Raw genomic sequence first — 13,594 nt, 5'->3', positions numbered from 1 at the left:
TAAAGAAACCCGAGTTGACAGAATGAAAAATAAAAAATAAACATTTCCACTTGAGGTAAATTCAACTGCTACCTTTTTCTAAATCAAGTCATAAAACCACAGTTTCTAACATGTGAGCTTTTTGCTAGGAAGCCTTTAAACAAAACTATTCTTTTTGTTAAAATCTCTTTAACCTTGAAGAAAATGAACAATGTTTTTCTCTTCTGAAGAGGTTTATCAAAGTAAACATTAAAGGTACATTAACAGAAAGCATTTCTTCAGTTCCATTACAATTTAAACAAAATGTATTTTCTTGACATTCATTTCTTTAAAAACTTGCATCAATTTATAGACTTGACCTTTCAAGTAATGTCATTGAACAGGAAGCCAAATAGGTTAAACTAAAGTGAAAACATTTTAATCCTCATTTAAAAATCACTGCTGAGGAGTGAAAATAAAAAAAGTTGGAACTGAAATGGAGAAAATGTATTTGTGGGAAAGACAGGGAGCAGGTTTGACTTACAATGCTGAGTATCTGTCCATTGCTGACTGGACATCGCGGCGATAGACCGTTCTGAGAACAACCATGATGGGGTCGAATTCCTTCTCCCACACCTCAGCTGGTTAAGAAGACAAAAATGATATTTGACCTCAGAAAGTGTTGAATTTACAATTTTCTTACCGGTTTTTACAATCTGTTTAAATGGGGCAAGTCTGCCCCCAAGTGGAGATCTACTTTCACATTTATTTTTCCATTCAGAAACAAATACGAGGTTCCTTAAAGACAAATTGTAATGAGCCAAATTGAAATAGTCTTATCATTAGTTGCTAACGCTAGTTATATAAGGAAGACCCTTGTTAATATTTTTATTTAAATAACAGGATTTTGGCCCTTAGAATAAAATCCATTATCAGAATATAATGCATTTATGATTTCAAAATAAAAACTTAATACACTAATGAACTTTATTTTTTAAGATATAGAAGTTTAGATAAGGTGCCTTATATGAATGTTTAAAAATGTCATGAAGGGATAAATGCCTATTTGCTTAACAACTCTGAGTATGATTTTTTTTTTTTTTTAATCAAAGTCCTCCTACCTTTGGGTGTGTACATTCCCTGCTGCATGGAGCCTCCGGGTTCAAACACGGGCGCTTTAAAGTCCGCCACGGCGGACAGCATATCCTCAAAGCTACAGCTGCCCGGCACGACGCCGCTCTTTGGGTTAGGATTCTCAGGAATCTAGGAAAGCATTCTTAAGGAAAAAAGTAGTCACAACAGAATGCGGTTGATTCCTGAAGTATCAGGATTAATGCAGATAAAATATAGAAGGATACGAGATCTAAGAGGGCACTGTGAGTACGGTCATTCATGCACAACTGAGACACCATCTCAGCTCGAAGGATCTCGTCATCGGTCATTCCTGGAAGGAAAAGGAAAAAGAGTGAAGTAATCTGACAAAGATTTTATTTTCACAGTAACTGCAAGACAAAATAGACAAAAATAAAACTAAAGAATCAACATAAAACTCTTCAATAATAGAGTAATAAAAGTTTGTATTCTAGGAAAGAAGAACTTCTTGACACTGTCAGCTCTTAGCTAAACATTAAAGATTCAATGTAATGCTTCAAATAAAAGCAGTCAATATCATTTGACCTGAGGCCAAAAACTGATACCCAATAACATTTTCTAAATGTTTAAAAGGAACAAGACTAGATAAAAATGACATGATAAAAGTCAGAAACCTGCAGTTTCTTTTATATTTCTCCCCAATATTATAAAACCAGCTTTAACCAAGACAGAGCCCGGAATAATTTTGTTTATAGAAACATATTCTTAAAAAATAGGATTCTCACAGCTGAAGAAAAAAAAAAAAACTTAATTCTTGCAGTAAATAATTTATATATTTTTTTAATAACAGCTGTGGATGTAATAAATAGTGTTTCATAAAGCTTACCAAGATGGATGCGAAGGCTCGTCAGGATGACTAGAAAAGTAAGTGCTCCCTCCAACATGGGTCTTTCCTGCTCGGAATCCAACACAGCGTTCTGGTGCTGAGACGCCATGGTCAAGAGGTCAACCACTTTAAATCTGTTAAAAAAAATAAATAAATAAAAAAACAGCAATGGTAAAATATTTCAAATTACTAATTCTATTTGAATGATAAAACAGAATTCAAGACCTCTCAAAAACACTTGAGATAAAGTAGTCGGGATCGAGTCTGGAGGCGCAAACCTGAATTAATAAGCAGAAAAGAAGAGATTTTAATGAAATTGGAACAAACACTATTAGTAATGTAGTGACACTGTGCGATGATGCAGATCTAACCTGGAGCAGGTAAATGTCCGGGTCAATCATGGAGTTGCAGAAGTGCGACTGGACGTAAGTCATAGCCTGTCCTTTGATCTGCAGACCATTTCTGACCCACATGTTGCTGTGGATCTCAGACAAACTTGCCTAAAGTCACACAGTAAATCATTTAAAACTATATTTTAAGCAATACCCAAGCAGGAAAATTTCATAGAAATGAAAATTGTATTTTTTTTGTACCTGTATTTGGAGTGGATGCACCATGATCTTCATGAGCATCTCTTGATCGGGCAGAAGGCTGTCCAAATCCAAGCCTTGACATTTTACAGCCTAAAGATTGTTTCAGTCAATCGGTGAATTTCAGAGCACATAGTTACAAAATGTGCAACAAATAAAGACAAAGTCACGTGACATACCCTACTGAGGAACATGGCGTAATAGCGATGAAGTGGGAGATGAAATGTTACTTGATTTGGAGCCGGCTATAAGAAATTCAAAAGAAGTTCAATAAAAGCTTTCGGAAACAGAAATTTATCATTAAAACTGAAATTTACCTCATCGATAAAGCCGATGGCATCAAACCAGATCTGCAGGGTCTCCAAACAGTAGCGAACCACAGTTTTTGTATATTCCTGCGTCTCCTAAGATTAGGAAAAAGTTCGTTTAAAAAAAGAGGAGATACATTTGCAAAATGTTAAAAAAATGTTTCATCAACATAAAGCCAGAACTTACTTTGACTTTGCAGTGTGTTAGGAGACCCCACATAGGCTGTGCACACGCCTCAAGCTCTGCTGCAAAGGCTGCATAGTATGTCTGAGACTCAAACTCCACGTGTTCATTCAACTCTCGCTTATTCAGATTCATACCTGCAACAGAAAATTTGACTTTAAAAGATGAATGGATCACAGTTAAACAGTTTATCCACAGTCCAAACTGAGATAATATTACCCTAAACATGATATCAAACATATTAAAGACCCACTCCAATACAAATTATGTGTTTAATATGTTCATGTGGCATTTTTATTATGATGGACACACATTAAGAAAAATAATCTTAAAATTGCATTTCTGAGTATTTCTCTATTAAAATTGTTGTGCACTTGTGAAAAATCCAATTTCAAAAGAACTTATTTTTAACATAAAAAATACGCTGGGCTGGTCGCAAGCTCCTCGCTCTGCTTCAAAACCCTTTTAAAATAGCTCAATAGATGATCAGAGTGATGAGACTTTAGCCCTTTAACATAGTTGAGACTTCCAAAAAATCGTAGATTCAAAGAATCAAACTGAGACAGTCTAAGACTTACCCTGGAAGAATGAGACAAAGCTCATCCACAGCATGAGCAGGGAGTGGTCCTCCAGGAACTTTTTTGCTACACTTTGGTGTGACAGAATGTTTATAAAATCACTAACTAGGGGCCAGTAGGTGTTGTTCTTCAACAGCGCCTCACTGCAGTTCACCACAACATGGCGATTGTTCTCTTCATCTAATTGGAAAAAAGAAAAAAAAAATCATACATTTTAAAACATATTTTAGAAGAAACATAAATACCAAAGTTACAGACCATGCAGTCAGGAACTACAGAGGAGTACTTCGAGATTCAAAGTCGTAAATTTACAAATTTGCTTGATTTATAGTTTATTGATGTTTTATTCCTTGGTAAGCTTACAGGGTCTCTGTCTGCAGTCCCATTGATGAAGTCATCAATCGTCATCATTAATATCCCTGCAGGTGTCCACTTCCAATCATTTCTTCCTTCATTAAAGACAAGATTTCCTTCAACTCGGAGTGAAACTTCCATTTGAAGAGCTCCAGTTTTCAGCATTTTTTTCAATGTTCTTATGCTAACAAAACAGACTATTTTCATCACTTTTTGTTGTTTTGTGTTGAAACGGGACGTTTTATTTGGAGGAGGGGACGTTTCTATGTTCACTCCCTTTTGGAGTTTCTTGTGTGCCAGACAGTTAGGGAACAAATGGTTTTCTGGGTAGAATAGAGTGGCGCTCCAACAAACGTGCGTCTGAGCTGGGCTACACTAATAATGATTTTAGTTTGAGTCGTCAAAAAGTTCAGAATTTCTTTGATTTTGAAACTTATCAGGAAATAGGTCTTTAGGTATTTTGTCTTTGAGCAAAGCTCCAATAAACAGACAACTTTGGTGATTTCTCCTCTTAACATTTATGATAAAAAACAGGCGAAATATTTCTCCTAAATGTATTTTTTTTTCATAAATTTACATGTTTTAAAAGTCATAGATTTACAACTTTTAAAGTAATACATTTACAATATAAAGCACGTAAATTTACGAGAAAGTCAAAAATTGAGCCTTTGACTTTTAAAGTAGGGCTGCCACAAACGATTATTTTAATAGTCGACTAATCACCGATTATTTTTTCCGATTAGTCGACTAATCGGGTCATGCACAAAGTGGATGTAAAACACAAATCTTAACCATCATTCGCTTTAAACTAACTAAAAACTATATATATATTCACAGTAGCATCATCATAGATGAAATGTAAGCTGAATTTGACTGCAAAAGATGCTAGTGATGATAGCTGAAGATGCTGATAGCCAACTAAAATATTAGTTTAAAGGCCAAATTAGCCTAATTAAAGCCTAGGTTAGCTAAAACAGCTAGCATGCAGCCGAAATATTAGCTAAATTCCAAAACAGCCTAAAAAACTTAAACAAAAAAAGACTAAGCTAGCAAAGACAGCTAGCATGTCTGAAATAAAAAAACCCAAAATAGCCTAAAAAACCTTAATAAATGCCAAAATAGTCCAATAAGCTAGCATAACACCATTATAACTTTCAACTTTACTATACTCTGACTCCATATAGTACAAAGTAACGACTATTAAATTAGTCGTCGATTATTTTAATAGTCGATTAGTCGTCGATTAGTCGACTAATCGTGGCAGCCTTATTTTAAAGTTAACTTTATTCTCATAATTCAACTTCTAGGACTATTTTCTCATAAATTTACATAATTTCAGAAACAGTTCAGTGCTTGTAAAGTGGCCCTTATACTCCATCGTAAGAAACAACTTAAAAGTGTTTGTGTATTACTTCACAGTATTTCAATTAACATTTTTACACGTGCAATCAAATAGTTTGGAGGGATAAACCTCTGTCCATTCTTTCTAGTTCTAACAATGACAGCAAGTGTAAACCAAAAGAAACATCTTTCACTTATTTTAATGAAATACTGGGTGGTTATTCTTTTTACACATACCTATCTGATATGCAATACCTACCTCATAACTAATGTAGCAAATAAGCAGCAAAAACAAATAAGTCAAAAATTAATAAATTTTGAAACATTCTATTAATTAAAAAAAATTGTCAATGCAGTAAGCAAAATGGTTTTACAAATATTTTTTATCTTAATCTCCTTTTTTTAACTATTTGTCCATATTTGCCCACAAGGTCTCAGGAGGTTTACATTCTAGTCACGACATGTTTTCTTAAACTAAAACTATCAGATTTTTTTTGTTTGCATTATAGTTTTTCTTGGAAGAATGTGTCAATGATTCTGTTTTTGCAGAGTAATAATTCTAAGCAAAGTTCAGCTTTTTCCAAAACAATCTCAAAAGTGTTGATAGAAAAAACATGTAAATCCACACACTTCTTGGAAACTTACCTTGAAGTTCACTTTTGATAAGACAACTTTCCATCATGTAGAGGAGCACCGTGACCATGATATCAAGCAGCTGACAGTCCTCCGTCATGTGTCTGGCCAGCTCTTCGTTGCTGAACAGCTGCACGCTGATGTGAACGATGCGGTTGGACATCGTGTCCGATTCGTGGCTCTTCATCAGCGTCTTCATGATGAAGGCGTAATGTTGTACAAACGTTTTGGTGAAGGTGATCTGCCAAGGACAAAGAAGCGTGTTTTTGCATCTTATATTACTTTGCTTAAGCAAAATGTAAATCAATACAACAACAAAACACATCTACCAGAATGCAGTAAAAGACCAAATCTGTTTGAATGCGGAGCAAAAATTACCTTGTAATCTTGATCTGGCAACATGTTTAACAGGAAAGTGACCATTTTCTGAGGAAACTCATATTTTATTGTCCAAAACAGCAATTCCTCCAGAAAGCACTTATGCTTTAGTGATTCGATGATGCAATGATCTGAAGGGACGGATGAGAAAAAGGAATTCAAGACAGAAAATTCATTTCAGTTTCTAGATTAGTATTTTAGCTCCACTTTTAGTTTATACCTTTGGTATTGCTACTGAGCTTAACCCTCTTCCTCTGGCCAACAGACTGTCCTCCATCTTGATCCTCCTAAAGAAATAAAACTTCATTACAAAATGTTTCAACATAAAAAAAGGGAAAAAAACAAAACTTCTGATTTTAAATCAATCAAAATCAGTTCATGGTAATCCTTAAAGTTCAGATTTAAAAAAAATATGTATAATGAGCCAGTCTTGCTTATTTTTTATCAATGAAAACAAAAAAAAACACAATTATAAAGGAGTTAATTGCATTGAAATTGCTGCAAAATAACATATTTTGATTAAAAAATAATTCAATATAGTTGCAGTTTTAGGGTAATACACACCTCTTTGCAAGACTCATCTGGGCTTCCTGGTCCAGTTGATCCTGAACAAAAAGAAAAAAAATTGTTAAGCTCATAGGAACTAATTAATCCCCATCACATCACTGAACCCACAAAAGTACAACAATGTCAGGTTTTAGTGTTAGTCGGCAGCAACCGATACAATATTTTATTATATATATTCTTTCTTTAGGTGTTCCCATCTATTTTTGAGCAACTGTAAAGGTTTAGATAAGTGGTCCTTTTTATTTTTGGCTGCTCAACAATATTCTGAGACATTCTAGGAAAAGTGAAATTTGCATTTTTTTCCCCTGTGAACCAATTCTCAATCAGGCAGTTGATTGTAACTCTCATATAATCATCACTGCTTCACAACCAGGGGGCGTTTATTCATCTTTAATCATTATTATTTAGTTTAAAAGTTGAAAAAAAACAAAATGTGACAAAGTATTTCAAGTTCTGAAGACTTTTAAAGATAGAGGAGCTCTGCTCATGAGAGGTTGTAAGTTTGTGTATACTGGTGACTAATGAAAGTTTCACAATGCTTAATGGAAAAGCTTGTGGCATTCTTAACTGTGTTGAAACTTTTATGGCAGTACTGCCCAACCCTGGCTCAAGAGGTCCCGCCCTGCTCGTGTCCCAGGTCAGGAGCTATAAATGGCTAAAGGCAAAATTTAACAAAACCTGTGACCGTGACTTGGACTTTTGTAATATTGTGCTTCTTTACAGCTGCTGGTGATGGGCTGCAACCATTGAGAACAGACACAGGTTGCCTGGTGTGACCTCTATAAACCCCAAACTCTTATGTTGCATCCCTCTAACCAGGGCTTAATAGGCTGATCCAGGATACATCAGAACTTTAAGTTAAAATGTTGTGTCAGTAAGTAGAAATAAAGTCCTGGTGGATTATGTAAGTTAAACATTTCCATCTTAAGTTAATGGGAGGATACAGTTTGGCTTCTTTTCTTTTGTTTATCTCAGCTGTTCTTTCGCGTTTGATTTTTTTCTCTCCATTCTTTCTTATTTTTACAGAGGTGAATGCAGCAAAGAGGAGTCTTTCTTTAGTTCTTGTTGGCTCCTTGAGGAACCATTTATACCAGAGGAGTGTTACTGGTTTGATTGACTGCACCTTGTAAAGACCAGACAGAGAATACCTAGTTTGAACTTAGTGGATCTTTTCCTTCTGCAGTGAAGTTAGTTATTATTTTTTTCTTTGTTTATTGGCTGTATAACATAACATTTCTGCAATAAAAAAAACAGTTTCAAACTGTGCCATTTGGTTGTATAATGGTCAAAGTGATATCTAGAAAAATGTTTTAGTTTAGCTGCAGGTTTCTATTTTGAATCCAAAATCATCAACCTGGTATGAACTCTGCAAAAGCTCCCAAGTCAAAACAATACCTCAAACGTTCCATGTGTTGCATTATTGGTAGAGATAAAATCAAAAAACTATTACCTGGCAATGATTTAGTTTATTGTGTGTCAATTTCAAATAATATTTGAATAATTTAAAAACTAACACCGTGGATGAATTTCAAAGTCATTTTCAGAAAACTTGTAAAGATATTTTTAAGCTCCAAGTGGTTTTGAATATTTGCAGCATTGCATAACGTGACAAGGACCTGGCAGAACAGGTATAAATGATAAACTAATCAAGATGGAGCCAAAAAAGATGACAAATGATGGTACTATGTTCTGGTTTACATGTAAGATGGAAGTGGGCCTGTTGACAGCAAAAACCTGCTGAATCATGGCATCCGTTTAACAAAAAAATGAAAATGCTACATACACATCATGCTACGATTCTACATGAAAAGTTAAGATATTGGAAACAGTCGCTGACTGCAGAAAAGCAAGAGGTGAGTCAGTGTCCACATCCAGAGAGAACTGATCAGTGGCGACTCTGTCTGGGAGTGGCAGCTCTACTAAACTGAGAGTCCGCTGTGATTCATCCAGGCAGTCAAGAGTCTAACAACATGAAAAGAATTTATATAATTTGTTTATGATCTATGTTAATGATTCAGCACCAAGAAAGTAAAAAAGTGAAATAAAAATAGACTGATTAATTTAACTTTTCGTGTTACAGCTTGAGTGAAATTAACAAAGTACTGTTAAAAACAATTGCAAATAGATAAGATTTTTTTTTTACTTTAATAGTTTAGGTAAATCAATGAAAAAAAAAAAAAATATATATATATATATATATATTGTATTGGTTCTGACCATCTTAAGTCATTAAGATCAGCTTTGTGACCGGAATCTTTCAAGCAGCAAATTCTCAGAAAAATAAATATTTAATAATAATGAACTGAAGTGAGGAATATGTATCTGTACATCTCTGTGTGTGCCAAAGAACAAGCATGAAAATCCTTCCAATTAAGATGTCACTTCCGTGAGCTAATTTAATTTCCTTATAGCGTTCAGCAATCTGAGAATGGCCAGCTACATTTGCTTTTATGAGCCCGGGGTTTTTCCCTGAAGTCTCATCTATCAGCAACTGTATGCTTGTTAAATTCATTTCATCAACTATTTTTTTATAAAAATACGCAAACATTTTGACTGTGGAAGATGTGAATGTGCATGTTTAGAATTTTGCAACATATTAAATTCAGCTGTCCAAGACACTCCACATTACAATAAAAAAATTTGATTTTTATGGAAAAAATAAAATAAAATGTGGCAAAAGTGGGCATAAAACAATCAAGATTAAAAAGAAAAAAAACAGGACTTCAAATCTTACCCATCAGGACCACTGCTCCTGCACCTCCTTCAGCTCCAACTGTGACTTCAGCCGTAGCCCCTGGAGCTTTCTCCTCAACAGATACCAGACCAGAGTTCTTCAGTGCTGATAAATACTTTTCATAGTTCTTCTTCGCATACAAATTATCCTCTTGGCCTTGAACAGTGGAAAAAAAACCCAAAAGGAAAACGATTATTAATCAAACATGAAAAAAACCACCTCCATCTATGAGAATTCTTTGAATTTAACAAAAAAAGAATATTCTAACAACAAAAAAATGCCCATTACCCATGCTAAGCTCCATAAATGTCTGCTGATTGGTCAGGATTTTTGTCAGTACAGTCCTCATGGCTCCTCCCATCTTTGTGAGCTCTTCCAGGAAGGAGATCTGAGGTTCCAGCTGTTGAAGGACCTTCTGTAGATCTCTTTCCGTGGAGGTGTCTGGCAAACCAAGATAACCGGCACAAGTCACGAGACCAAATACTTATTTAGATGTAAACAGTTATGCAACATGGATATCACTTGTCTGCAGACGTGATGCAACCCAATTTTTTGATGTTTTGGAAATGCATCGTGAATTTGACTGTGTTATACATTTTAAAATTATATACTTTGTGTGCTTTATACAGGGATCAACAATTGTATCTGAGTTTTCACCTGGCTCCACATATCCATCTCTCAGATACTGTATGATAAACAGGATAAAGCGAGGAAGAATCATCTCAGACATTAGGAGAAGATCGCAGGGTATTGAGGGAATATTTTCCCCCGTTTTCAACCGATGCCGTCGGCAAAACCTGGCAAGACAGAAAAAAAAATGCGTCAAATTTCTCCAAGCTGTGTTCTAATAATCCACTATTGACTAAAAATGTCTCAGCAATAAACAAAGACAGACATAAAAAGAACGTTTGGTATTTTAGCAACAAATTAGTCAAATGAGCTTAACTTATCTTCCCTCAAAATATAGCCAACATTTTTAACTTGACAGCCATCACAATTTTTATTTGTACAATAAATTGGCATAACTAACATTCACATTATAATTTTAATAAAGTGAAAATTTAAAATGCGATTAAGATAAAGGGGGAAACATTTGGTCATTGGTGTTAACTGCCTTTTCTCCTGCTTTTGGTGTTGTTGTTTTTTTTTTTATAATTATCATTTTGATCTCTGATTAAAATCTGCATAATACATAATAGAAAAATGCAGAATGCTAGGTTTGATGCAAACAGATGTTTGATATGAACAAAGAAAACCTGGACTGCTAGATAAAATTAAAATAGAACAACTACTATTTTTACGTTATATATTTTACATTTTATTTTGAAAAAGTATATCATTTTTAAACCCTGACTTTTATTTATTGTAGTAAACAAGTGGAGAGCATCACATTTTTGCTGTGCAAATAATCAAAAAGGGATAATTTTGGTTCCCATTATGAAAAAAAAATTCCCTCCAACTCCACAATTGATCAACAAAAACAAATAAAACAAAAACAAAATAAAAGCTTTATTTTACTGGCTGTCAAAGCTATTCGCCTCTCAATAGGCAACACACCTGACCACATACGGAAGGGCTCTTCTAGGTCAACTTAATATTGCTCTAGTGTCATATGACGATTTATTGAAAGTTGACCACAGATATAGCATCATAAATATGACAGTGACACATAAGACATGAATATCGTCTAAACATTTTGCAAGAACGTTTTTCTCTGAACTCTCAGACTATCATGAGTTTTTTTACGGGAAAGAAAGCCCGCGAAACAGTGGTAAGCAAATCCACACTAAAAAAAAATCTTATTTGAGTAAAGCATACATTTATTTATTTTTTTTTTCTCTTCGACAAGCGGAAAGGAAAGATGACAGGATAGTCTTAATCCCATTCTAAGCACTGGTCGTTATTATTAAGAAGAAAAATGCACGTCATAACTCAAAATTCTCTTAAGGAATACAAAGAAATCGATGACAACCACGCTGCTTTGTATATAATAAGCAGCTAACACAGCAGAACGCCTGTCAAATGGATTCGTGCTAACCATTAGCTAGCATAGCTAGCTGCGCTAGCTGCTAGCTTGGACTTACCCACTGTCTCGCATGACATTACCGTCTCCACAGTCACAGGCCCCGCCAGCCTGACTCCTAAACATATTAAAGTCATGGCTTGTGTGGTCTCCATTATTAAAACATTCAGCGCACAGTGACATGCACGGAGAAATCCCACAGGTCCGGCATCGATACGCCACAAAATTAGCCGTCCAAACCAGACCGCAAAGAGTCGCGTTGTCATAGGAGCGAACGGTTTTGCAGAACTCCTCGAAACCCTCGCCTCCTGCAATCAGACATTTACACCAGTCCAGAGCTTCGGTGTCCGACGCTGGTTTTTCGGGATTTAAAACAACGTCGAGGAGCTCCTGAAGTTGTTGAAGCCCAGTGCTATTGTCAGTTCGGTTTAAGTCCGCCTTCAACTTGGCGGCAGTAGCTCTCTTGTCCCGGCGCAGCAACGATGCCGCCATCATGCACTCTGGCTTGTTGTTCACAAATTTATTTTTGTTGTCTTGCATCCAGGTTCTCGCGATATCTCGCGACGAGATCCGTTGAGTCCCCTCACAAAAATATCTCACATAGTTTCAAACATGTGAAATTATGGGATTTTATATATGTATATTTTCCCCTGATGTAAAAAAGAAATGATGTCACAACAATCATACTGTTAGATTTGGGTGTTTCTGGGGAACCTACAACAGTGCAGGTTTACCACCCACATGACTGTTCAGTTGCTTCATCATCTTGTAAACCTGTTGTAATATTTAAACCAATTTGTTTGTTTAGCTAAGAAAATAAGCTACAAAAGTAAATGTCATTTGCCGATTATTTACATTTCAATTTGACTCATTATTTCAAAGTTGCCAACCAATGCTTTTACTGTTTCTGTCTGAAAATTAATTTAAAAAAAAAATGGGCAAAGTGGTAAACAAAACATCCAGATTTCACCTTGTTAAAGTTGCTTAATAACTAGGAGTCCATAAGATAACAATGAAGAGAATAGGATGTTTAATTTGTTTTACTGAAATTCGACTGCAACAAAGGGACACCAATAAATAACTCAACAAAACAAACAAACAAAAAAACAGGTTATATAGACAAGATGTGAAAAGAAAGAAGGTTTGAAAGAGCACAAAAAACATTATGTTAATATTTCTTTATTTCAATGTCCACACTATGGGTCTATTGCCCATCCATCCTTCTGTGTCAGTTTTAATCTGACATTTTTTCTGTTCTAAATCCTTGTAAAATTTAAAAGTGGAATAACTGTTAAAAAAAAAAAACATTTAAAAAATTTATTTGTCAAAGATAAAATCCTTCCTGGCTTGATTTTTAAAGAAAGAATGCTTTGGTAAATTGACGAAACAGTGGGAAATTCTGTATTCAAAACCAGAATTCTACAATTCAAGTCAGAATTCTGAGAATAAATTCAGAATTTCCCATTGACCTTTTTGCTTCTTTCTTCATGGCCCTAATCTTCTTCCATACAAATAAAAGTTGGTGTTGAAGTGGAAAAAAGTCACATATATTTAAGTCTGCATAAAACCTTAAATGAATGCATGCGAACTGCTGCGCCTCAACAGCACCTTCAGATTTACCATGTTACTTAGACATTTTCAATCAAGTGCAAATGATAATAATAATATTAATGATAATATTAATATGGTTTTTATGTAATGTAATTCATCTCCATTTTTAGCTGTTTTCACTTTTTGATGCGTTTTTATTGTTCTTCAAACTTTTAATGTGTGGCACCTTGTTCAACTAAGGTCATTTCAAGGCGCCATATAAATCTAATAAACTAATAAAACTTGAAACTAATAATAATAGTAAATCATTTGTAAATAATAGCATTTGTTTAAATAACTGAATTTAATGTACTCATTGTTTTTACATTAATTACATTTGCATAGGTTATTATCTTCAAAAAGTATTTTAAAGATACA

The 13,594-nt window shown here is 34.7% G+C and overlaps 1 protein-coding gene across 3 annotated transcripts in view; it reads right to left on the bottom strand.

The window, feature by feature from the left end:
* Positions 1–12,192, bottom strand: part of ubr3 (ubiquitin protein ligase E3 component n-recognin 3) — a 32,010-nt gene extending 19,818 nt beyond the window's left edge. The window contains exons 1-19 of one of the 3 annotated variants that reach the window (XM_036209810.1): positions 11,688–12,192; positions 10,261–10,400; positions 9,892–10,044; positions 9,604–9,759; positions 6,867–6,907; positions 6,523–6,589; positions 6,303–6,433; positions 5,937–6,165; positions 3,597–3,776; positions 3,022–3,155; positions 2,844–2,930; positions 2,706–2,771; positions 2,530–2,619; positions 2,308–2,436; positions 2,162–2,214; positions 1,937–2,070; positions 1,317–1,402; positions 1,080–1,221; positions 503–599 (exon numbers count right to left, since the gene is read on the bottom strand). In XM_036209810.1, the coding sequence (XP_036065703.1) occupies positions 503–599; positions 1,080–1,221; positions 1,317–1,402; positions 1,937–2,070; positions 2,162–2,214; positions 2,308–2,436; positions 2,530–2,619; positions 2,706–2,771; positions 2,844–2,930; positions 3,022–3,155; positions 3,597–3,776; positions 5,937–6,165; positions 6,303–6,433; positions 6,523–6,589; positions 6,867–6,907; positions 9,604–9,759; positions 9,892–10,044; positions 10,261–10,400; positions 11,688–12,166 (2,594 nt within the window). In that variant the 5' untranslated portion in view covers positions 12,167–12,192. The remainder of the gene's footprint in view (positions 1–502; positions 600–1,079; positions 1,222–1,316; positions 1,403–1,936; positions 2,071–2,161; positions 2,215–2,307; positions 2,437–2,529; positions 2,620–2,705; positions 2,772–2,843; positions 2,931–3,021; positions 3,156–3,596; positions 3,777–5,936; positions 6,166–6,302; positions 6,434–6,522; positions 6,590–6,866; positions 6,908–9,603; positions 9,760–9,891; positions 10,045–10,260; positions 10,401–11,687) is intronic. The other 2 variants (XM_036209811.1, XM_024286514.2) reach the window with 2 other exon arrangements.
* Between the last annotated feature and the right edge of the window lie 1,402 nt (positions 12,193–13,594).

The sequence above is a fragment of the Oryzias melastigma genome, linkage group LG21 (assembly GCF_002922805.2).
Source record: "Oryzias melastigma strain HK-1 linkage group LG21, ASM292280v2, whole genome shotgun sequence".
NCBI lineage: Eukaryota > Metazoa > Chordata > Actinopteri > Beloniformes > Adrianichthyidae > Oryzias > Oryzias melastigma.
The sequence above is the reverse complement of the archived record's forward strand: the minus strand, read 5'-3'. Positions and strand labels throughout refer to the sequence as shown.